This window comes from Lolium rigidum, chromosome 5, assembly GCF_022539505.1.
Source record: "Lolium rigidum isolate FL_2022 chromosome 5, APGP_CSIRO_Lrig_0.1, whole genome shotgun sequence".
Taxonomy (NCBI): Eukaryota; Viridiplantae; Streptophyta; class Magnoliopsida; order Poales; family Poaceae; genus Lolium; species Lolium rigidum.
This window is the reverse complement of record NC_061512.1, coordinates 64,639,282-64,664,895: the sequence shown is the minus strand read 5'-3', so window position 1 is coordinate 64,664,895 and position 25,614 is coordinate 64,639,282. Positions and strand designations below refer to the sequence as shown.

At 47.4% G+C, this 25,614-nt stretch overlaps 3 protein-coding genes and 1 pseudogene across 3 annotated transcripts; 1 reads left to right on the top strand and 3 right to left on the bottom strand.

Annotated features, from left to right (window-relative positions):
- Window positions 1-1,894: 1,894 nt before the first annotated feature.
- Window positions 1,895-5,715, top strand: LOC124653090 (cellulose synthase-like protein D4). The gene is made up of 3 exons (XM_047192143.1): window positions 1,895-2,871; window positions 2,970-3,798; window positions 3,916-5,715. Exons 1-3 carry the CDS (start codon window positions 1,895-1,897, stop codon window positions 5,713-5,715), a joined length of 3,606 nt encoding a protein of 1,201 aa, XP_047048099.1.
- Window positions 5,716-14,083: 8,368 nt separating this feature from the next.
- Window positions 14,084-14,582, bottom strand: LOC124652082 (annotated as a pseudogene).
- A 7,384-nt stretch (window positions 14,583-21,966) lies between these two features.
- On the bottom strand, window positions 21,967-22,458 carry LOC124651624 (major pollen allergen Aln g 1-like). Its single transcript, XM_047190675.1, has one exon. The coding sequence runs from the start codon at window positions 22,456-22,458 to the stop codon at window positions 21,967-21,969; it is 492 nt and encodes a 163-aa protein (XP_047046631.1).
- A 2,103-nt stretch (window positions 22,459-24,561) lies between these two features.
- Window positions 24,562-25,201, bottom strand: LOC124651427 (major pollen allergen Aln g 1-like). The gene has a single exon (XM_047190527.1). It carries the CDS (start codon window positions 25,129-25,131, stop codon window positions 24,640-24,642), a length of 492 nt encoding a protein of 163 aa, XP_047046483.1. The 5' UTR covers window positions 25,132-25,201; the 3' UTR covers window positions 24,562-24,639.
- Window positions 25,202-25,614: the final 413 nt, after the last annotated feature.

The following is a 25,614-nucleotide window of genomic DNA, read 5'->3' as shown; positions in this document are numbered from 1 at the left end:
ATAGTAAAATATCTTTCTAATCGACGTGCACTGTGCTGTGTATGACTACACAAAATCCTTGGCGCTAAATATATTTGATCTCGTTTGAGATGCCGAGGAGCGTGCACACTCCAACGGGTGGAATGAGAGTCAACTTATTCTGCCAACGAAGTTGACTTTCTGAGCATAAAAGGGATATACCGACGGTGGGGCCCAGGTTCTGAAAAGAGCCATTTCGCGCTGTGACTAAAGCAAATGATTCCTCAATCGCAAGATCATCGTGCTGAAAACAACTTTTCTTTTGGGTAAAATGCATATCCCATGCTCGGGCGGATTTGCACACTTCCGAGTGTCTCAATGGAAGTTTGGATGTTCCAATTCATCGTCTAGAATAAGGGCTTAATAGGTTTATAAAAACTCAAAAATTTCATATTGTGTAGGATTCGAAGTTATTTTCTTATGTTCAGATCGTTCATTTTGCAGGACTAAAAGTTCAGGACTTTCCCTTTCTTACAAGCCACTTGCACTCAGTTTCAAGAGAAAATTCCCCGCAAAAAAAAAAGTTTCAAGAGAAAATTCACTGGATCGTAACCTTCTTGAACCAAGGCAAAAACTTTAACTTATCTCGTACTCCCTCCGATCCATATTACTTGCCACTAAAACGGATGTATCTATCTACAATTAAAATGTGCCTTGATACGTCTATATTAGCGTTGAGTAATATGAACCGGAGGGAGTAGTTTAGCAATAAGAGTTTAGAGGTTGTTCAATACTCATGCATGGGCTAAAAGCGGCCAAGAATCAGAAAATATCGCTCCCCGAGATATAATTCTTCAAAGATTGAGCCTGACCAGAGGGTCGGATGGCTAGCTAAAGCAGGAGTGCGCTCAGCTACCTAGCAACTCGGGTTCGAGTCTCGGACACCGTGGTTTGCTGCTCATAGCTCCCCTGCAAGAATATGCCCTGGGTGCTCGCCCATTGGGTTTCGTTTTTCTTTTATAGATTTCTTCAAAGATTTAGCCCTAGTTTGAACCATAAGTGGTCTACGTAGTCAGCAAAATATTTTGCAAATTGTTTCCTAGACAAGAATAAGTTAGTATTCATAAATTGGCAAATAATAGTTCGTCCCTCCCAGAAAAGAATGTCACATATTTTGTTTTAAATCGAATGTACCTAGACACTGAGAAGAAAGTAGAAGGAACACAACCAACATAAACCCTGGCCAGCAAACAATATGCATGTCACATGTGGCATGTGCATGAGTCGATGTAGTTATGATGATAATCGAGTTTACCACGTGACTCAGGTAAAATCTCCATCATTCAAAAGCTAAGTAAGAGCCAGACGAGACAAATTTCCCAATCTTCACCGTCAAATGAAACGGATACGAGATCCCTATCCTATGGCCCACCCGTCAGCCTTTCGCCGGCCGGCCTCACTCCCGGCCAAACGGCTACCTTCCTCCTCAGGCTCTCTCGCCCCGCTCAGCCGAATCAAACCTCAGCCGTCCGATCTGCCATCCGGACCGAAGCCTACCGTTGCGGCACTGGTAACGCCCGCGCGTCAGAGCCGACGCACACTCGACCGTTGGGCTCGCCGTTTTCGAAAGCGGGGAAGGGAATTCGAGGGGAATAAATAACGCCGCGCCGGCGACACGCCTCTGCCACAGCTCAGATCCTCGTCTCGCTCCCCGAGGTTCAGCAATCGATTGCTCAATCCTTCTTCTTCCCCACCATCTAGATCTCGCCATTATTTCCAGCTCGCCCCGCCGCGACCAGCTTTCAGTTCCACTTTCTTTCTCTCTTTGAGCGCGCGGAATGGGCTCTAGCTGAGCTCTCTGCTTCTTGGTTGTTCTCGAGCTAAGCTCTCTGGTGACTGTTCGGTTGGAGTTCTCAGCTGATTTGGAGTACGAGTGATGTCGCGGCGGCTGTCGTTGCCGGCGGGCTCGCCGGTGACGGTTACCGTGTCGCCGCGGGGAGGGAAGGCCGCTGCTGCCGGTGGCGGGAGCCCCGGGGATGGGGTGGTGAGGAGGTCTTCCGGGATCACGAGCCCGGTCTCCAGGCACTCGATCGGCTCCTCCACGGCCACGCTGCAGGTCTCCCCCGTGCGCCGGAGCGGCGCCGGGGGCAGCCGGTACGCGTCCAGGGACGCCGCCGCGGACGGGAGCGCCGAGTTCGTGCACTACACCGTGCACATCCCGCCCACGCCGGACAGGACGACCACCACGGCGTCCGCCGCCGCGTCCAAGGAGGACGCGCCCGCGGCGGCGCAGCGGAGCTACGTCTCCGCCACCATCTTCACCGGCGGGCTCAACTGCGCCACGCGGGGCCACGTGCTCACCCCCGCCGGCGCCGACGGAGCCGGCGCCGCCGCGTCCGCGAACCTGTCGTGCAAGATGCGCGGCTGCGACATGCCGGCGTCGCTCCGCCCGCCCTGCGAGTGCGGCTTCATGATCTGCCACGAGTGCTACGCGGACTGCGCCGCCGCCAGCGCCAACTGCCCGGGCTGCAAGGAGCCCTACTCCGCCGGGAGCGACACGGACGACTCCGTCGACGAGGAGGAGGAGGACGACGAGGCGGTGTCGTCGTCGGAGGAGCGGGACCGGATGCCCATGACCTCCGTGGCGAAACGGTTCTCCTTGGTGCACTCCGTCAAGATGCCCATGGCCAGCACCAACGGCAAGCCCGCGGAGTTCGACCACGCGCGCTGGCTCTTCGAGACCAAGGGCACCTACGGCTACGGCAACGCCCTCTGGCCCAAGAACGGCCACGGCGCCGCCGGGGCCACCACCGGCTTCGTCGGCATCGAGGAGCCGCCCAACTTCGGCGGCAGCTGCCGCCGCCCACTCACGAGGAAAACCAGCGTCTCCCAGGCCATCCTCAGCCCTTACAGGTAAACACACCAATGCTTCGACAAACAAATTCGTTCCCTCAAACTTCCATTCTTGACTTGTGGTGACGATGATGGGTTCCTCTGCTCCTCCGACGCAGGATGCTGATCGCGATCCGGCTGGTGGCGCTGGGGTTCTTCCTGTCATGGCGCATCCGGCACCCGAACCCGGACGCGATGTGGCTGTGGGCGCTGTCGGTGACGTGCGAGGTGTGGTTCGCCTTCTCCTGGCTGCTCGACAGCCTCCCCAAGCTCTGCCCGGTGAACCGCGCCTGCGACCTCGACGTCCTCGCCGACCGCTTCGAGCGCCCCACGGCGCGCAACCCCAAGGGCCGCTCCGACCTGCCCGGCGTCGACGTCTTCGTCTCCACCGCCGACCCGGACAAGGAGCCGCCGCTCGTCACCGCCAACACCATCCTCTCCATCCTCGCCGCCGACTACCCGGTCGAGAAGCTCGCCTGCTACCTGTCCGACGACGGCGGCGCGCTCCTCACCTTCGAGGCGCTCGCCGAGACCGCCAGCTTCGCGCGCACCTGGGTGCCATTCTGCCGGAAGCACGGCGTCGAGCCGCGCTGCCCCGAGGCCTACTTTGGCCAGAAGCGGGACTTCCTCAGGAACAAGGTGCGCCTGGACTTCGTCCGAGAGAGGAGGAAGGTGAAGCGGGAGTACGACGAGTTCAAGGTGCGCGTCAACTCGCTCACGGAGGCCATCCGTCGCCGCTCTGACGCGTACAACGCCGGCGAGGAGCTGCGCGCCAGGAGGAGGCAGCAAGAGGACGCCGTAGCGGCCGGTGACGCGCTCGGAACGGCTCCGTTGGCAGAGACTGGGGCAGTGAAGGCGACATGGATGTCTGACGGTTCCCAGTGGCACGGCACTTGGCTCACCGGCGCCAAGGACCACTCTCGCGGTGACCACGCAGGCATCATTCAGGTGATTGCTCGAATCCTCAATTCCCCATCTACTTGTTGCTGCTGACATGAATCATTCCATTTCTGTTCAATCGATTCGGAATGCTCATGTACCCAATTATTGATGAACATCATTCAGGCAATGCTTGCGCCGCCGACGTCCGAGCCGGTGCTTGGCGGCGAGCCAGCGGAGTCCGGCGCGCTGATCGACACTACCGGCGTGGACATCCGTCTGCCTATGCTGGTGTACGTTTCGCGCGAGAAGAGGCCAGGGTACGACCACAACAAGAAGGCCGGCGCCATGAACGCGCTGGTGCGGACGAGCGCCATCATGTCCAACGGGCCCTTCATCCTCAACCTGGACTGCGACCACTACGTGCACAACTCGGCGGCGCTCCGGGAAGGGATGTGCTACATGCTCGACCGCGGCGGCGACCGCATCTGCTACGTGCAGTTCCCGCAGCGGTTCGAGGGGATCGACCCCAACGACCGGTACGCCAACCACAACCTGGTCTTCTTCGACGTGGCCATGCGCGCCATGGACGGGCTGCAGGGCCCCATGTACGTCGGCACGGGCTGCATCTTCCGCCGCACCGCGCTGTACGGGTTCAGCCCGCCGCGCGCCACGGAGCACCACGGCTGGCTCGGGAGGAAGAAGATCAAGCTGTTCCTGAGGAAGAAACCCAGCATGGGGAAGAAGACGGACAGGGAGAGCGAGCACGAGTCCATGCTGCCGCCCATGGAGGACGACGACCACAACCAGCTCAGCGACATCGAGTCATCCACGCTGATGCCCAAGCGGTTCGGCAGCTCGGGGATGTTCGTGTCATCGATCCCGGTGGCGGAGTACCAAGGGCGGCTGCTGCAGGACATGCCAGGGGTGCACCAGGGCCGCCCCGCCGGCGCGCTGGCCGTGCCACGCGAGCCGCTGGACGCCGCGACGGTCGGCGAGGCCATCAGCGTGATCTCCTGCTTCTACGAGCAGAAGACGGAGTGGGGGCGGCGCATCGGGTGGATCTACGGGTCCGTGACAGAGGACGTGGTCACCGGGTACCGGATGCACAACCGCGGGTGGCGGTCGGTGTACTGCGTCACCCGCCGCGACGCGTTCCGGGGCACGGCGCCGATCAACCTCACCGACCGTCTCCACCAGGTGCTCCGGTGGGCGACGGGGTCCGTGGAGATCTTCTTCTCCCGCAACAACGCCATGTTCGCCACTCGGCGGATGAAGCTCCTGCAGCGCATCGCCTACTTCAACGTGGGCATGTACCCGTTCACGTCAATGTTCCTCATCGTCTACTGCGTCCTCCCGGCCGTGTCCCTCTTCACCGGCAAGTTCATCGTCCAGCACCTCGACGCCACCTTCCTTGTCTTCCTGCTCGTCATCACCATCACGCTCTGCCTGCTGGCGCTGCTGGAGATCAAGTGGTCCGGGATCACGCTGCATGAGTGGTGGCGCAACGAGCAGTTCTGGGTCATCGGCGGCACCAGCGCGCACCCGGCCGCAGTGCTGCAGGGCCTCCTCAAGGTGATCGCCGGGGTTGACATCTCCTTCACGCTCACGTCCAAGCCGGGCGGCGCCGAAGACGGCGAGGAGGAGACGTTCGCGGAGCTGTACGAGGTGCGGTGGAGCTTCCTGATGGTGCCCCCCGTGACCATCATGATGCTGAACGCGGTGGCCATGGCCGTGGCGACGGCGCGGACAGTGTACAGCGAGTTCCCGCAGTGGAGCAAGCTGCTGGGCGGCGCATTCTTCAGCTTCTGGGTGCTCTGCCACCTCTACCCCTTCGCCAAGGGCCTCCTGGGACGCCGCGGCCGCGTGCCGACCATCGTCTTCGTCTGGTCTGGGCTCATCTGCATGATCGTGTCGCTGCTCTGGGTCTACATCAGCCCGCCCGCCGGCGCCAGGGAGGGCATCGGTGGATTCAGCTTCCCCTAGTACTGTAGTAACTTTGTCTCAAGAAAGAAACTCACATGAAGGAGTACTTGCTTCATGGAGTTTCCAGGTGTTGTTAGTGATTAAGTAGCTGTTTGTTTGATGATGTATTCTTAAGCAGCTGAGCTCTACTGCTGCTCTACCAATATTCAAAAACATGGTTATGCTACGTATATCTGACTAATGTAACTTGTACCGCGAGTGGTGTGCTCGCTGTTATAATACAATTCATCCAGTATGAACTTGAAAGTTTAGACAGACGCACGGCAGCTGGATCTTGACGCATCGAAAGTACTCCGTAATTCGCAGAGCTCATGTTCAGTTAAGCTCATGTTCGTCTGTCAGAGCAGACGACACATTCTGAATCTTCTTACTCACCCAGGTCAAATTGACCAATTTGCTTCTTGAGATTAGCACTCCAGTTTAGCTCTGTCATATAAACTGGATGTAAGAACTTTGTGAATTATGGGAGCATTAGCTCTAGGCGTTGTTGATCATTTACTTCCCGGATACAAAACTTACCAATAGTTGTTCACACTGAAGCAGGCATCAGCAATCCAGAAAACTCCATGGGCTCTGAATTAGTTCCACTGTGACAAGATCCTCGTGCTGCAGCAGTGCAACGTCTGAAACTTTCTAGCACAGTGGTCTTAATTAGTTACATGAATTACAGTTTTATGGCTTCCAATGAAAATAGCACCAGTCACATTGTACACCAGCATCATTACAAAATGCCAATCGTTCTGAAATTTCTAGCCCATTTGACAGATGGATACCAATATTATGACAACTAAGGCTATAAATTTATAGTTGTTAGATATATAGCATACCCCAAACTTTTGTTAAAATCTCAGTAAATCAATAGTAGAGCTAAGCTACTGAAGAATATATCCTTTTAACAAACCTGAAATTAAAATCTATTTCAGTGATCAATCTCTGAAAGCCTGATCCATAAGCATTCCAGTATTCAGTCAGGGCGAATGTGTACATGTTTTTCTTTTGCGATTATTGTTTATCGGAAGAATTAGAGCATCCTTGTTTTTTTAAAGGAGGTTGAGACCCCGGCCTCTACATGTATACGGTCTTTATTTAAATTTTATTTAACAAAGGTCTGACAAGAGCATACATTAAACTAACCCAAAGCCGGCCATCATAACACATAACACGTGCGAATCCGGCAATGGAGGAAGACCATGCTATTAGGGCATTATGCTCTAAAAATGCAAACAAATACCGGGAGCATCACCGAGTCACCTTTTAACGATCTGGGAGCACACATCCGTTCCAACATACCCTGAGTGTGCACCTCATGCACACGCTCTGGAAGTCGTCACCGCCATCGAGCCGTTGAGCTATCTTCATAGTCCTTGCCAGTCCTATTGTCGACGCTGCCACGGTGCTAGATAACGTCCCTACCTACGCAAGTCGATGAGGTATCATCCTGCGTCGAGACCCCTCTGCACCACGCCACCAGACTCGTTGTCATTGATGCCGTAGACGCAACACCGCTCCAGCTTGGTCACCACGCGAGAAGCACGTGAAGATCGTCGCCCAACAACTGAAGCCATCCACTTGTCTGTCTAGACAATGTATGTCTCCAAAGATGATGCCCCCGTGCTATAAGGGTACTTTGCCCTGATGGCTGTAAAATACGCCATATTTTCTCACGTTTAAACCCCTAGCCAAGTAAAGAAATTGACTAAGTTTGCCTCTCAAGTTGCCACTAATGCCTAATCAATGCAAAGATGTGCAATCTCATCTATTTTTAGATGTCGTGCAGGATATCACGTCATAATGGCAAATAAACTTACAATTACTGAAGAAAATCGCGTCAGGAGCATGGCAAAGTTGACTACGCTCGGAAAGGTGGTTCCGGGTTCTTTAACGGGCATCGGTACGGGCAAGCCCCGCCCGTACCGTGTGCCGCTGCGTTCCCGAGGTGAAACACTATAAAAGTCATGAAGGGACCGATGCTAAAAGGAGAGCCATTCGTCGCCAAGCAGAGCCGCCATCCACCAGATCCATCTGCAACACACCGAAGGAGATCCATCCCCATAGTTCATCCATTCCATCCTCCATCTCCTCCTTAGCCATAGTCATCACCATTGTAATAGAGATCTCCTTGAGAATTGATGACCGTTGTAAGAATATTGTGATTTCAATCTAAGTATTCTGCACAATGATTTATATGTTTGATCTTGATCTTAATATTATGTGTGAGTAGTCCTCACGGGCTACGGGCTGGGGTGAATCCTCGCAGCAACTATGTGCATCTAATCTTATGTGTAAAGATTGAATATGAGTTTTGTGATCTTGTATCCTTGTCTCTTTGCCTCGTCTTTGACGATCTGCAGGTATCCATGTCATTAGAGAGGATCAAGGGAAGAGGTGGGATGAGTGGATAACGGCGTGTACACGCGAAACCTCGGTGATAGAAAGGGGAAAGTACCAGTACATGTTTAGTGATTCATTCGGGATCATAGCATAATCATCTAGCTTAAGGCTTTGGTCTGTATTTACTTAATAACTGTTGTTGCTTGCGGCTGTGAGGATAATGGTTGGACCATTAGGCTATTGTCACCTCTGGCTTTAGGGGTAAGGGTATTTACGGATGTGCTACCCACAAATCTCTTATCTATATTTTATTTGTTACACATATGAGCTTTATAAATATATATGTATGCATAACTGCAGGTGGAACCTTAACCCTGGCCTATTTCCATCATTAAACATAACCCCCTTAAAAGTAAACTAGATAGGTCTGGTAAACTGAAGATAAAATACACTAGCAAAGTCTTGTAGAAGTTTCCTTCATACACCATTTAGCAGTGCTTCCCAAGGTTCGATTAAACCTAGGTCTTCTAGGGAAAAAGCTTACCATACTACAATCCATAATGCGGATCGGATGTATCAACATTTTTTCTGGCGCCGTTGCCGGGGAAGCAATTTCGCTATTCCGGTAAGGTTACTAGAGACCTTGTTAGTTATCTTATTTTTAGTTTTTAGTTTTTATTTACTGTTATTACTTTACTATTTTACTTATACTTGAAAACCCAAAAAGATAATTACTATGGCAGAAAAGAAGCTTCGGGAATATGCTATCTCCAATGATGATTTTATTCGTGCACCCATAACTCAGACCCTGTTGAAACGGAGAACTATGAAATTAAGCCTAATCTTTTAAGTTTGGTTCATCAGAACCAATTTGGAGGCTCAGTTGCTGAGGAATTAGGTATTCACTTGAACATATTCACTGAAATATGTGATATGACGCGCATTAAAGATGTTGATCCAAATGCTATTAAATTGCGCTTGTTTCCCTTTTCATTGAGAGGAAAAGCAAAAGAATGGTTGGTAGCTTTTCCTAAGGGCAATATAAATTCATGGGATAAATGTACTAATATCTTTATGACTAAGTTTTACCACCAGCAAAGACTATGCAACTGAGTTGTAATATTACAGGTTTTAGACAAGAAGACCGCGAGCCACTAGCGCTTGCATGGGAAAGGATGAAGGAGGCCACCATGAACTGTCCAAGTCATGGAATGGAGGATTGGTTAATCCTACATTTATTTTATAATGCCCTTAACTCAATGTCAAAGTCTATGCTTGATAAGGAGGAACATTCATGAGCAAGCCAGTTGAGCTGGCAAGGAGCCTTCTTGATGATATGCAAAGTAACCATGCCCAATGGCATGTAGACAGATCCTCTTCAAGAAAGGTGAATGCAATCACCAAAGGTAATAATGAAGCACTTACTTCAAAGGCAGATGAGCTTTTACATATTCTAAAGGGTAAAGAGAAACTACCCAAGTTAATGCCATCACCAATATTAAAGTTGAGGAAACAGACTTCATAGCAAGAAATCCTTATAACTCTGCATGGAAGAGTCAAAATTATGGCTCTAATTTTCCTAGATCATATAATAATAATGCAGGAGTTCCTAGTAATAACTTCACCAACGGTAATGGAGCAAGCAATGGTAATACTTCAGTTGAAAGTACTTTCAAGAATTTTATGCATGCTCAAGCTAAACAAAATAGTACCCTTACAAAGCTTATTGAAAACCCAAAAAGCGCTTCATGGGAGGCTACCCATGCTGAATGTACTAGGACGTCGCCTAGAGGGGGGGGGGTGAATAGGCGGTGTATAAAAACTTCTACTTGAGAGCTAAACTAGGCGGAATAAAACTACTAAGTGTTTACTAGTTTAGCTCAAAGCATATCAACAAGGGGTTTGCCTAAGAGCACCAACAACCTATGCTAGCATGATGAGCAACAATGTGATAACAAGATAGGTATAGCATCAAGCATGATAGATATCACAATGTAAAGCGCATAGGTAAAGGAGCTTGGGTTGAGAAGTAACCGGTGCACGAGGAGACGACGATGTATCCCGAAGTTCACACCCAAGGGTGCTACGTCTCCGTTGGAGCGGTGTGGAGGCACGAGGCACTCCAATGAGCCACTAGGGCCACCGTATTCTCCTCGAGCCTTTCCTCCAAGGAGGAAAGCCTCGATCCACTAAGGGACCCTTGAGGGTGGTCACCGAACCCGTAAAAGCTTGGGCAAAACCCCAAGTATCAAGCTTGAGGCAACTCCACAACACGGAGGCTCTCAAGTACAAGGCCACAAGAGGCTACAACACGCCACACCGGCAACAAAGCCACCAAGACACCAACGCGCCACAACCGGATCCAAAACCACAAAGGCTAACACACTCCACAAAGGCAACAACGCCACAAAGGCTACCACGCCACAAAGACGACAAGGCCACAAAAGGCTACAAGGCCACAAAGGCTACAAGAACACCACTAAGGCAACAAGGCCACTAAGGAAACAACACCAGTAAGGTCAACATGCCCTCTACGAGATCGAAACCCCGGAGAGAACCCAAACCGATGCACCTAATGCAATGGCTAAGAACACCACTAAGATGCCCAAGTTCTTCTCTCCCAAATTCCAACAAAGCTACAAAAGCTATTGGGGGAATAAGGGAGGAAGAACAAATATGAGGAGAAACACCAAATAACTCCAAGACCTAGATCTAGCAAGACCGCCTCACTTGGAGAGGGATTCAATTGGTGAATCTCTAGATCTAGATCTCCTCTCTCCTTTCCCCAAAAAATATGCAAGAAATAGTGGGGGGATCAAGAGGAGGAAGAAACAACTCAAGGTCAACAATGGAGGAGAGAGAATGGAAGGGAAGAAGTGTTTGGGTCGGAGGTGGAATAGAGGTATAAATAGGGGGCCCAAAATATAGTTGTTGGAGGCAGAAAAACGGCCAGATTCGCGGCCGAGCGGTATTACCGCTTGTCAAAGCGGTACTACCGCTCGCGCGCAAAACTGTGCAGAAAACGGTCAAAAATCGGCCCAAAGCGGTACCACAAGCGGTACTACCGCTCGAGCGGTACTACTGGGTCGGTACCGGGTCAATACCGGACCAGATCCATTGTCTCACAGAGACCGAACCGGTACCTGACCGGTACTACCGCCCTTCCCTTTTTTCTTTAAACTGCGATACGAAAACGGCAATATCTCGAGCTAGGAAACTCCGATTGAGGTGAAACCAATTTTGCCGGAAAGAGGACGACAAGAGCTACCACTACACAAGGTGAAAACATGCAAAAGAGTGAGTGATGATTTTCTCATGGTCATAGAGGTGTAACCTCTCAATATGGTATATGGGGAAAATCATCACCCTTGCACATGCAACATGCAATGCATCCGGAATCCGTTTCCGATGAGCTAGAGCTTGTCATGAGAATGAACACAAGCTCTAACTTATCTCATGGATAAGAACCAAGAAGAACTAACAAACACGATGCAATGCATGCAAGGTTTGAGCTCTCTTCGATGATGCGACCTACTATCCTATCGAGCACAAACCTTATCCTTGCGTGTTCCTCTTCCTCTCGAGTCGGCAAGCTCCGTCTTCACCCTCTTCATCATTGTACATGCCACCGTCTTCCTCCAACTTACACGCCACCGTCTTCTTCGATCTTGTACGCACGCCACCGTCTTCATCCATCTTCTACGCCGTCTTCAATTCTCTTCATCTTCAACACCATCTTCATTCGTCTTCTTCATTGTCCTCGATCTTCTCCATCTAGCAACCTTGAGACCATCATATGTCTATGGACATGTCCTAAGATTGATTCTCAATGCAACCGTTAGTCCATAGGGATTGTCATCAATTACCAAAACCACACATGGGGTAATAGACATGTTCTTTCACATGCTCAATAAAGTTTTTCTATCTAGCTTTTATTCAAGTTTAATGCTTAGTTTTATTTGTTTGTTTTGTTTCGTTTTTAATAAAGAGTGTTCATGAGATCCTTGGAAAAGAGGAGAAGAAGTTAAACAACAATGTATTCATGATTTTCGATGCTAACGGTTGCACATTCTTGATATATACTGATGTTTTCCCTTAGCCATTTTCGAGGTAATGTTGATGCATAAAGGCACGTGAAGATTGCACAAGAATTTTTTATGTTCACAGGTTCCAGTGACTTTAACGACCATCGATACGGTCGTACCAGACCGTACCACGTGCCCGTACCGCATCCGCGACCACGAAAGAGAAAAGTTGAAGGTTTCGTCAATGCATGCAGTAACTTTGGCGACCATCGGTACGGTCAGGCCCGACCATACCATGCGCCCGTACCACTTCGATGAAGAACACATCAGCTCTTCGAAAATATACTATAAGTTTACCGAGCGTCGGTACGAGGGGATCCGACCATACCGTCCGACCGTACCGCGTCGACCGACCTAATCCAAGGCGGTTGGACCTACTACGGGCGGAAAGCGCCCGTACCACGCACTCGCGTGTCAGACGACTCAGCCGGGAAATAGGTATGCAACCCAAATTTTCATAATCTCTCTCTCTTCCTCCTCCAAACTCAAAACCTACTCCATTGGATCTCCAAATTCGTTTGTTTTTTATTCGATTCCTTGCACTCCGTCGAAGCATGGAACGTTTCTCCTCCGATCCCCAGCTTTTTATTCGCGAATGTGATACGTTGCAAACGTATCTATAATTTTTGATGCTCCATGCTTGTTTTACACCAATTTCTATATGTTTTATTCACACTTCGTTGCACTTTTATACATTTTCCGGCACTAACATATTGACAAGATGCCACAGTGCCCGTCCATGTTTAATGCTGTTTTGTATTTCAGGAAAGTTGTACAAGAAATATTCTCGGAATTGGACGAAAAAGAGCCGAAGATCTTATTTTTCCGTAACGAAGACGAGGGCGAAGAGGCGCCACAGGGTGGCCAGACCAGACCTAGGCGCGGCTCAGGCCCTGGTCGCGCCTAGGGGTGGTCTGGGGCCACCTGGCCTCCACCGACTTCGCCCTTCCGCCTATAAGAAGCCTCCCGACGCGTGAACCATAAAGGAATCAGCCTCCGCCCACGAAAAGTTTTGTAGCCCCGCCGCCGCCAAAGATAAGATCCGGGGGATAGAAGTCTCTGTTCCAGCACCCTGCCGGGACGGGGAATTTGCCCCCGGAGCCATCTCCATCGACTCCACCACCATCTTCATCGCCATTGTTGACTCCCATGATGAGGAGTGAGTATTTCTCCCCCGAGGCTGAGGGTTTTACTGGTAGCTATGTGGTCTTTGTATCTCTCCATGTATGATCTTTATGTGATCATGAGCTTTGTAATCTTGTTGAATAAGTAGATGTTATTCTTCAACTATTGTGCTACTCAAGTGGTTTTATTATGTGATCTCTGGGGACACCTTGCCAACGGTGTGAAGGTGACAGTGTGCACACCGTGTTTGTTTCTTATGCTTAATTTATAGAAATACTTATGAATTGTGGTGACTAGTTAGTACCATCTTTGCATGCTCAAAGTGACAGTGTGAGGTGTCCATAGATTGAGAATGCGAACTTTAAGGAATGCTTAGTGTTTATTATCAAACCGAAGAGTGGTTTAGAGTAGCATAGTGAAGTGATAATATCTATGTATTCAATTATGGTATCATTGTTGAGAGTGTCCACTAGTGAAAGTATGATCCCTAGGCCTTGTTTCCAAGCATTGAAACACCATTTACAACCAGTTCTGCTACATGTTTGCTTGCTGCCATTTTTATTTTAGATTACAATTACTACTTATAATAATCCATATTACTTTCAAAGAAATAATTGTGTTAATTATTTAAAACCAATGACAACTCGTATCATACATATGAAACGTTCAATAAACCAACCATGTAGGCACATACATATACATGTAGTTTGTTTTTTTTGAAGCAAAATACTCTCACACACACACTGAAATAAACATCTAACACCTTATGCTTCTTTATTCTTCGCTGTGACTCCATAATCACCATCATATTTCTCTTCTATGTTGAACTAGGCGTACTCGGAAGGGTTGGTGATGAGGTAGGCCTCGATCGCCTTTAAGATGCCGAGGTAACCCTCAACAATCACTGCTTGGTCCTCCGGTGCCAGCGCACCGTCACCGTCAATCCTCTTGTACTCCACCCTGAACTTGGGCATGGGCACACAGGCATCCTCCCCAGCCATCTCCAACTTCACCTCGTTCAACAGAGACTTGAGCTAGCTCCTCACCTTACCACTCTCCAGCACCTCAGTCCTCAGCACTCGCGCCACGTCGTCGCGTGCCACCACGCGGCCCCTTACCACGCTACTATCTGATGTCGTTGCTGCCGCGACGCTGAGCATCGTAGTGGTGATGCTTCCAGGGCCTCCATCGCCCTCCACATTCACGGCATCAAAGAAACCCGCGCAGGCATTGAGCAAAGCCTCGCCGGAGCAGCTCACCTTCCACATCGCGGTCGGCTGACACCACCAGGGCGCATTCCTTGGTGATGGAATAGCCGGCAACCATGTTTTCAGTCAGTCGGTGCACAAAGATCGATGGTGGAAAGTTCTCCGAGTTGTCGTGGCTGTGTGATTGTTTGATTCAAGAAAGAGACTTTTATAGGTGCAAGCCAATTTAGATAAAGCCAAGCCTTAACATGTGAATCCTGGACTAAGGATATTTTTTTCTTTCGAAATGGGGGGATCCCCTCCCTCTGCATTCAAAATATTACACATCACGGATCACAAAGGGTCTCAACAAAAATGAGCCACCGAAAAGAAAGAAGGATATGAAGCGCCTTTGCATCAGCATGTCAACCGTTTGTCAGCACACCATCCGCACCCGCTGTAAAAATCCCGTGCTACCATCGCCGGTTGCACCCAATATCCATAGCCTGGACTAAGGAGATGACATGGTTGAACATTACTATGCGCGCTGACTAGTGGCTTTTTTCTAGGGGCTGCTGACTAGAATAGTGGAGCTAAATTCTAGAAGGGTTGAAATCCACATGAAACTCAGATGAAAGGAATACTTCCTTCATGGACTTTTCAGGTATTGTTAGTGGTGGGATTCTCAGATAAATTGTTTCTTAAGTAGCTTAGCTCTACTGCTGCTTTACCAGGGTTTTAACAAACATTTGAGCTATGCTATATCTACCAATTGTAATTTTGTAGTTTGACTGTCAAATAAGCTAGAAATTTCAGAACGAATGTATTTTGTACCGCTATAATAATTGTGTAATATGACTGGTACTACTCTCAAGTAAATCATAATATTGCAATTCATCCAAAGAAAAGGGGTAGAAATTTCAGACTGGCGCAGCAGGCTGGATATTGTCATGTTGGAAGTCATTCAGAGTCTATGGAATTTTCTGGGAGTCTCTTGTGATGCCTGCTGCAGCGTGAACAACTTCTGTTCAAGTTTGAATTCCGGAAGGAAACCATTAGACAGAGAACAAGAAAACCAAAATTGTTGAGTCCAGTTTGGAGTTTCACCCTGAGATGTTCAGCCTAGCACTCTTGACTCTGATTTTGCAGTCATGGGCCCTTCTATTACTGTGTAGCTTGCAATGTTTGTAGTACAAATTTTCGAGAATTGTTTGTGAATGGAAAATAGAAGCTCAGAATCTAAGTGAAGCAAAAAAAAAAAAAAAACAGGAGGTATTGTTGTGCAGTGCACACTTTCATTTGGAGTTGATGTTAAACATATTTTAGTAGTATATTAGAAAATGCCATCATAATTTTAGCACAACAGTGTTCAGCTATTACAGCAGAAGGAACATTCTGAATCTTCTGGCTGAGATCAGTTTAGCTCTGTCATGTCAACTGGACTACAAGAACCTTCTCAACTCTGGGTGTAGCAACTGTGATTTCAGTGTTATACCAGATTTGAAACTCTGATGCAATATTTATAGGGATTCCTGCCCAAATTGTTTACTTTTCTTACCCTCTTAACATTTTTTTAGGGGAAACGGGAGGAGCTCTACTTTTGCATTATAACTAGGAAGCATTGGCGCGGCGGCACGCCGCGCCCGTGGCGCTAATTCGTTGGCATGAATGGCTAGTGCTATCGAATTTGGAGTGTTTTTGTTATAGGCTGCACAGTGGTTTATCTGGAGAATACTGTCTGGAATGTGTGGCAAGGAGGACTATTTATTTTCCTTGTCGAGAGTATGACCATTCTAAGTATTTCCTAAACAGTGATTTAAGTAGATGATATAAGAGCCAACAGTGAGGAAAACAAAGTTTTGCGACGCTGCCGTGTTGGTGTTGTTAGTTTGCTGGCATGGATCAGATTGGACTTTATTGTTGTTTGATTACGTAAGTATAGGAACATGACAGTGGGTAGATAGAGTACACAGCTAAGTTGATTATACGTAAGCATGAGAACATTATAGGGCTTAGTTTTCTTAGGCGGAGTAGCACAGCTGAGATAATCGTACATAATGTTTAAGCAAGCATCTAGTGCAGTGATGGGGCGGAAATATTTGGTCCTTAAATGACATATAGGCTGATTATATTATAAATTATGTTTTCAATGGTAAATTGGTAGCTTGGTCCTCTAAAAAAAGTTGATAGCTTGGTAACTTGGTGGCGAATCTCTGGAGGTGCTCATAGGGGTAGGGTGTGCGTGTGTACGTTCATAGGGGTGAGTGTGTGCGCGTATGTATGAGTGTCTTTGATTGTACTGTGTTTCGCAAAAAAAGAATCTCTGAATCACCAGTTGAACTTCCTCTGAGTCTTCTATTCCTGAACTATTGTCGGCCCTGAATGCACAAATGGCATTCAGTCAGTTTATATATGCCTCGAGTGGTTGCATGGTGTGTAAACATCGCAGTAAGCGGTGGTAGTGGCGTGTATAGAGAAGAATTATGTGAAATGCTGCCCAAAAGAAAGAATTAGCTCGAAGGAGAAACGAAGAGAGCAACTGAGTGCTTCATTTCGTTCGTCGGTCCAACAATGATCGCTCCTGGCCTTTCTAATCGTCTAATTGACTGATCGGCGTAGGTCATATTAGAATTTCTGGCCTGCACGTGAGCTGTCGTGACGTTGCTCTTTTGCTTTTCTTTATGTTCAGGTAGTAGTCTATAACTCTGTATCCGTTCATTTTTTTTCCTGAGACCATGCCTGGCTGAAAGCCTGAAACATTGAGAAAAATGGAGAAGGAGCAAGCAGCTGTAGCCGTAGGCAAAGATGAGATTAATCGGGGGTTAAAAAGAAGAAGAAGAAGCGGCAATAAGTAGGCCGGAGAGTTGAAATTGAGAAGCTCTGCTTTGCTGGTGCATGCAGGGACGAACCCCTGCCGGCACTCCAGATCCAGCACCTCAGGCTCAGAGCAGAGGGGGCGTGGAGTGGAAAGGTAGAAATTTCGTTTTGCTGAGATGCGTGGCTGTGAGGCCCTGTTCCTTGCTGCTGGTGTAGATCGAGTATCTTGGCATCGCCGGTCCAGCCAGTGAGCCCAGTGGCGGAGGAGCCATTCTGGCAAGCTGTGGCGTTTGCCATAGCTTAATTTGGCCACGGGTCCTTGGTTGAGTCAAGAATAGTTTATAACTCAAAAATTGGCTTCTTTTTTTATCTATTGTTCCTTAGTTTGCCATAGCAAAACTTTCGTTTGTCCTCCGCCACTGAGTGAGCCCGTGGACGAAGAGGAGGCGGGCGGTGGCAGATGCAACCGCATAATACTACTACAGTAGAAGAGATGAAGTTCGATTTCGCCGGCGTGCGTGGCGGTTGGGACCTGGCACCGCTCATGGACGAAGAGGAGTGGAGCAGTGGCAAGCACACGCGAGATAATCGTGCATCAACTGGTACCTCCCCGCCCCCTCTCTCTGGTAGAAGCGAATTTCCTTTACATGTGGCAGTTCCTTAGATGGAGAAAGTAATTGTGATGTTTTTGATTTTATTCTCGTTTTGATTAGTATATGCTTAGTTCTGCTCTCTGTGCTCATGTCAATATGATGAAACTAAAATAGCAAATTAAAAGTTTAAATGTACAGAACTGGAAGCTTTTTATTCAATTAAATGGTTACAACAGAAACAATAGAAGACAGGCAAAGTAAAAGTCAGTCTTCAGCAAGCTAATTACACTCTCATAAGCCAACAAAAAGCACTGATGAAAGCAAAAGCTACTATCAACAATATAGCTCGAAAGTAACTGCTATACTGTTAATACTTGGACTTTACTGGGTTCTCTGCCTTGCAATTGTACCAGCTTTTATAGGTAGCTTAAATACTGGATGATGATAGGTATCTTCTGGAGATACTTGAACTTGAATGCTGCCTAAGTATCATCTTGGTCCTGCAATTTACTTTAACACGTAAATTAAATACTAAACAATGCATGTAGATATAAGTTAGTTGGTAAGCAAAATCCCCGCTGTCCAAAATTATTATGACATAATTTCGCCCCTACAATTGATTTTAGTTGATCAATTCTCGGCCTGCACATACCAATAAAGATTAGTGCATCAAACAGTACGCCCATAGAAACTTACCATATCACAAACTAAACAGGCAGCATTCCATCTAGAACAGCATCAGCGTGTATAGATATGTCGAGCAGTGGACATCTGCACTTGCCATCTGAGGAAATGTGTGTTAAATCTGTAAGTTAGGAAGGCAACACTTAAACTCGCTTACAAATGAAAAATAATGCAGGTGCCCATCATGGTTGGTATAACGTCAGTAGCAACACTGAACAGAGCATGCCTGCATACAAAAATCAAGTAGACCTACGGAGTGCTAAAATATGTGAGATCTAAACTTATTTTTTAGGTATAGTATAACTGCTTTCAAATCGAGCTACAAAATGTCTTGAGCCAATTTGTATGAATAAGGTCACACAGTCAGAATTTCTGGCTTATTGGCCTAGCTTCAAAATCATTGGAAAGTAAAGGTAACAATGTTGTGTACCAAAAAACGCAGCTAATCAATATTTGTTTGAGACCAAAGGAAAAGTTGTATAACATACATAGTTTCCATGCGGTGCAATCTGCATGTCTCAACGCTTATGTTCATCTGAAGACTCACGAGATAGTTTCATCTTCCATGGTTTGCTATCTTACTTACAAAAATGTTTCTTCTTCTAATATCATGCATAGTTAGATTAGTTGGCAATTTCATAACTATGAAGCTCCTGGAAAAAATGACTGGAGCACAAGATATGCTGAACTGTCCTTCTACCATCCAAATAAGCTCATACTTTTATGTTACTTAAAGTGACATTTAGGCATACTTTTCCTATAAACTGGGCATACTTTTCCTATATATTATAAACAACCCAGAACCTCTGACCTGTTATCTCTATTGCAATACCCCCATACGGCTTCATTTTCCTATCTTCACCATATAGATAATTAACACTGCTATCTCAGTTTGTTTGAACATTGTTATATGTTCTTTGCCAATTAATAGGGCAAGGACCTTATACCCCCATTACATTAAAATCTACAACTCAGTTTGAATCACCTATGGATTTTATCCTTTAGAAGAGACCGTTAATTATCTCAAATGTCTAATGTACCTTCCATAGTAATTCCCAGCCGTGCCCTAGCTTTCATAAATATTCTATTAAAATAGAAATATATTATCTGATATGTGTGCAAAACTGCAAACAAAAGTGTGAATGACAAACAACAACAAATCTCACCTGACAAAAGTTACCATCACAAAAGAGCACTGAAGATCTGTAGCCAATAACATTCGGCAATACCAATGTGTCAACAGATGAAAAGTACACATCTGGAAAATAAAAGGATAGTTTTCCGTTAAACAATGAGTACTTGGATTGGGCCCTTGTGATCAATTAATATCCAAGTCGGCAACTTCCTCTCCCACACCTCAGCTTCTTGATGGTAGTACAAATTACTGGAACATAATTATCTTTTGTCTTCTGATTGTTGCAATGACCACCTGTGGGCCAATAGGCAAGCAATATTCCAAGAAAACCAACATTTTTCAAGCAGAGAAAGCTTCATATGTTCCTGAGAAATCTAAGGTCCATAATACTCTCTTGTCATATGGGCTGCTGAGATCACCATGAGCCTGAACTCTAGCATGAAAAAGATGATTATGGCCTAACACAAAGAATTAAGAAACAGTGAAACTAAAATAGGAGCAATGAACTTGTACTAAGTAAAAAAAAATGAATAAGAAGAGCACCTGGTGCAATCCACGGAACAGCTGAGATGGGTGATGCAATCCACGGAGCAGCAGATATTGGGAGCGGCCATGAAGAAAAACCGACCCAAGTACGGAAAAAGTAGGGGCGGCGGGTGGCCAGGTCAATCGCTACCTCGGCGCCAAGCCATCCCAGCGCAGGACAAAGCAGATGAGGACGAAGTGGCTGACCGCGGCCATATTTGCGGATCAACTATAGTGGAAATATGGGAGAGTGAGCTGTGAACCTGCAAACAAAATCGCCCAAAAGAAAGGACATTAGAACAATATTTAGATAAAAGGAGAAGGAATGAACCCTGCTGCCAACATAAAATAGCAAAGGGGGAAAAACACTCTACCTCGGCGCCGAGCCATCCCAGCGCAGGACAAATCAGATGAGGACGAAGTGGCTGACCGCTGCCATATTTGCGGATCAACTATAGTGGAAATATAGGAGAGTGAGCTATGAACCTGCAAACAAAATCGTCCAAAAGAAAGGACATGAGAACAATATTTAGACAAAAGGAGAAGGAATGAACCCTGCTGCCAACACAAAATAGCAAAGGGAAAAAACAAACCTAGAACTGAATTTGACTATCAGGCCCAACCATAGGCGGGCAGGAGATGAATTCCAATGAAAAGAACCCCATGTTAGACCACATCAGCACACATGTTGCCTGCATCTACGCCCTTGCTCTCGTCATCTCAGGGAGAAAATGTAAGAAAGGGGAGAAGAAGTGGACAGGAAAGGTAGTGACGAGGCCCGCCTAACCTGAAGAGGGCGGCATCATTGTTACACGGGTGGCACCTTCATAGCTTGAAGCAGAGGGCGCCACTTCAGAGGCGATGGCCACAACATTGGAGGAGCACCTGGCTCAGGCTACAGCCAACAATCATGGAGAAGGCCAGCTAGGGGCAGATGGCGGCAAGGGAGAGAGCCCAGATAGGATTCGAATTGAGTGGTGGCTTGGGGGCAGGAGGAAGAAGGAGACGGAACGGGCTCTTATTTTGACATGGCTGTGCAGATGCCTCTCGATGAGAAAGGTCTAGATGGAAATAGAGAAAAGAAATATCTAGATCCTAATCAGTGGCTAATTAAGCGGTGGAAGGTTGACCAGAAGACCAGAAGCCTAACCGGTAGCCCACCTGCCCAAAATAAATTAAAGAAGAAGGAAGGCACCTGGAAAAAAGGAGATCCACCGGCACACAACCGGTAACTCCAGACTTTAAGGCTCAAAAGAAAAAGGAAGAAAATAAGGCAGTGTGCGGACCAAACATAGCAATTTAAGGATCTACAGTTGCAAAAGGAGTACGTGGCACAGCTAAGAAAACGCAAATTCGTTCTAATTAGGCTAGAAACTGTACAATGATAAAGCCAGGATCGGACCAAAAGGTACATGTGGAATTAAATTAAGTTGACCAAAACTGTATAATGGCTAAAGGCCTCTAACATCAACGAATCTGTGGCTTAAGACTTGATAGTGAACACTGAAATATTCACGGATTAGACTTCCAAAGAGATAAATGTGTTAATTATTTAAAATTGATGATAACGTGTATCATGCATACGAAATCTTCAATAAACCAACCATACATGCACATACATATACATGTAATTTTTTTTGTGAGCAATGTATATTATTTGTTGAAGCAAAACACTCTAACACACCCTGAAATAAACATCAAACCCCTTATACTTCTTTATTCTTCGCCATGACTCCATAATCACCGTCATCTTTCTCTTCTATGTTGAATTAGGCGTACTCGGAAGGGTTGGCGACAAGGTAGGCCTCAATCGCCTTTAAGATGCCGAGGTAACCCTCAACAATCACCGTTTGGTCCTCCGGTGCCAGCGCACCGTCGCCGTCGATCCTCTCGTACTCCACCCTAAACTTGGCCACACAGGCGTCGTCCCCAGCCACCTCGAACTTCACCTCGTTCACCAGAAACTTGAGCTGGTTCCTCACCTTTCCGCCCTCCAGCACCTCAGTCCTTAGCACCCGCGCCGCGTCGTCGCGCGCCACCACGCGGTCCCTTACGAAGCTACCGCCTGAGGCAGCGGCTGCCGCGGCGCTGAGCGTCGAAGTGATGACGCTGCCAGGGCCACCATCGCCCTCCACATTCACGGCGACAAAGAAATCCGCGCAGGCCTTGAGCAAGGTCTCGCCGGAGCAGCTCACCTTCCACATCCTTTCGGCTGACACCGCCAGGGCGCATTCGTTGGTGATCACACAATCAGCCACCATTTTGACAAACCGTAAGTGTACACTGATGGATGCTGGCAAGTTCTCAGACTCGTGGTAGCTGATGCTCGTGTGTGTGTGCGTGTGTGATTCAAGGAAGTGGCTGCGTTCCTTTATTTATAGGTGCAGGTGCAAGAGAGTTCAGATCAAGCCTCATGTGACGCGCTCGTCAGGAGCTTTCCGAGTTCTTCAATCTTCTCCCATGTGTGCTGACTAGTGACTTTTTTTCTAGGGCGGCAAGATTCTAGATGGGTTGACGTGAAAGCGACGGACGGAGATTTAGTGATGCTTACCTGTGTGTTTTGCCATCCAATCAAAATCTAACAGTTATGGTTTATCAAATATGAAATTCGAAATTATACCTGCCTAGAAAAATTGAAAAATCTAGTAAATCATACGTGTTCTCGGAAAGTTTTATTTCCTTCAGATCACTCGGTTTATGTTTAAAGTCATTTAATCATAAACCACTTCTTTAAATGAAATAAAACTTTCTGAGAATGTACAATGAAACCTGTATGACTTATTGGACTTTTTTGCAGCTTTTCAGAACAGTTTGAATTTTGATTTCAAATTCTGGTCACGTTGTCCGTTATCTGAATATCAGCCCGAAGGTGACATAGATGTCTGACGGTGTAGATGTGAGCGGCGATAGGCAGTTCTAGGGCCCTTGGCACTAGCGGTAGTGCGAGGCCGGCGGTCGCGACACCATCTCTAAAACAGAAGGTGCTAATTCTGCCCTCCTTTGTATATTTGGATTCTCTCTTTTGGTGGTGGTCGTGTCGTGTGTGCGTGGTGGACTAGGGTTCGCTTGGTGGCATCAGTTGCAATATTTGTCTCGCGGTCTTCAGTTATGGTTTTGTCCTGAGTGGAGGGTGCCGACCTAGTCTTTAGCTTGTAAACCACTTGTATATATCGACCCAATGAAATGGAAAGATTTTGTATTTTCTCGAAAAAATTGTAAAATGTATAGTGTGATGTGTCGTAATACTGTTACGAGCTTGAAAGTCCGGGCAACGAGGTAAAGGTGGCAGGATTTGTCACATTTTTCGATAGTGGGAATTTATTAATATTGCAGATGTCAATTACATCTAGCCTCTGCAATGATGCAATAAATTTGGCAGCACCGATGGACACAGCTAAAAAGAAGAAAAAAGAAGCTAAAAATAGAAAAGTCCCTGCTTCGGTCTTTGCAGCAGCACAAACACCACCAAGACAACACCTGAAATCCAGGTTCTTCGAAAGCGACGCCTTCAAGAAGGAAACAGGTGCACAAGCGCCACCGTCGCCGATCGAGGATTTTAGATTTTTACCCTAAAGATAGTCACCGCTCCTAAAATAATGCCTTTAACAAGTCCGTTGCTAGACAAAACAAATTAAGGCTAGACCTTTAATTTTCACATGAAAGGTAAAACTTTAAACTTCACGTGTGTTGTCGCCCCCACTTGCATACCGCTGCTACGAAAACTGAAACACCAAGCCAATCCTCACCGCAGCAAAGACTCAAACCACCAATACTAGTCCTCAATTATGGGCTTTCATAATATTCACCGCATCTAACTTCAACATGGACCAAAACATGTCCCTAAATGGCAACAAATAGCAGAGCTTCGCGCCACTCCCTCCATACCTCGGATGCCGCGCCAAGTCCAGCGCGTCCCATCTACTCCTCCACTCCGCGCGAAGAGGAGAACTAGGAGAACGCCATCCTCACTCACACCGTCTTTGCCGGCCGGGGGCCATAACAACCAGCAGCGGTGGCCAGGAAGGGCCCCTAATCTGGTTTGTAGGTGAAAGAGCCGATCGCCCCGGAGTCGTACGCGTGTGCGACCCGGGGCTTCATTTCCTTTTTTTAATACAAAAACGGCATAATGGCTAAAGTCCTCTAACATCAATAAATCTGTGATTTAAGATTTGACAGCAAACACTGAAATATTAGACTTCCAAAGAGATAATTGTGTTAATTATTTCAAATCGATGACAACGGGTATCATACATATGAAATCTTCAATAACCAACCATGCAGGCACATACATATATATATATGTAATTTATTTGCGAGCAATGTATATTATTTGTTGAAGCAAAATACTCAAACACACCCTGAAATAAACATCAAACCCCTTATACTTCTTTATTCTTCGCCATGACTCCATAATCACCGTCATCTTTCTCTTCTGTGTTGAATTAGGCGTATTCGGAAGGGTTGGTGACAAGGTAGGCCTCAATCGCCTTTAAGATGCCGAGGTAACCCTCAACAATCACCGCTTGGTCCTCCGGTGCCAGCGCACCGTCGCCGTCGATCCTCTCGTACTCCACCCTAAACTTGGCCACACAGGCGTCGTCCCCAGCCACCTCGAACTTCACCTCGTTCACCAGAAACTTGAGCTGGTTCCTCACCTTTCCGCCCTCCAGCACCTCAGTCCTTAGCACCCGCGCCGCGTCGTCGCGCGCCACCACGCGGTCCCTTACGAAGCTACCACCTGAGGCAGCGGCTGCCGCGGCGCTGAGCGTCGAAGTGATGACGCTGCCAGGGCCACCATCGCCCTCCACATTCACGGCGACAAAGAAATCCGCGCAGGCCTTGAGCAAGGTCTCGCCGGAGCAGCTCACCTTCCACATCCTTTCGGCTGACACCGCCAGGGCGCATTCGTTGGTGATCACACAATCAGCCACCATTTTGACAGACCGTAAGTGTACACTGATGGATGCTGGCAAGTTCTCAGACTCGTGGTAGCTGATGCTCGTGTGTGTGTGCGTGTGTGATTCAAGGAAGTGGCTGCGTTCCTTTATTTATAGGTGCAGGTGCAAGAGAGTTCAGATCAAGCCTCATGTGACGCGCTCGTCAGGAGCTTTCCGAGTTCTTCAATCTTCTCCCATGTGTGCTGACTAGTGACTTTTTTCTAGGGCGGCAAGATTCTAGATGGGTTGACGTGAAAGCGACGGACGGAGATTTAGTGATGCTTACCTGTGTGTTTTGCCATCCAATCAAAATCTAACAGTTATGGTTTATCCAAATATGAAATTCGAAATTATACCTGCCTAGAAAAATTGAAAAATCTAGTAAATCATACGTGTTCTCGGAAAGTTTTATTTCCTTCGGATCACTCGGTTTATGTTTAAAGTCATTTAATCATAAACCACTTCTTTAAATGAAATAAA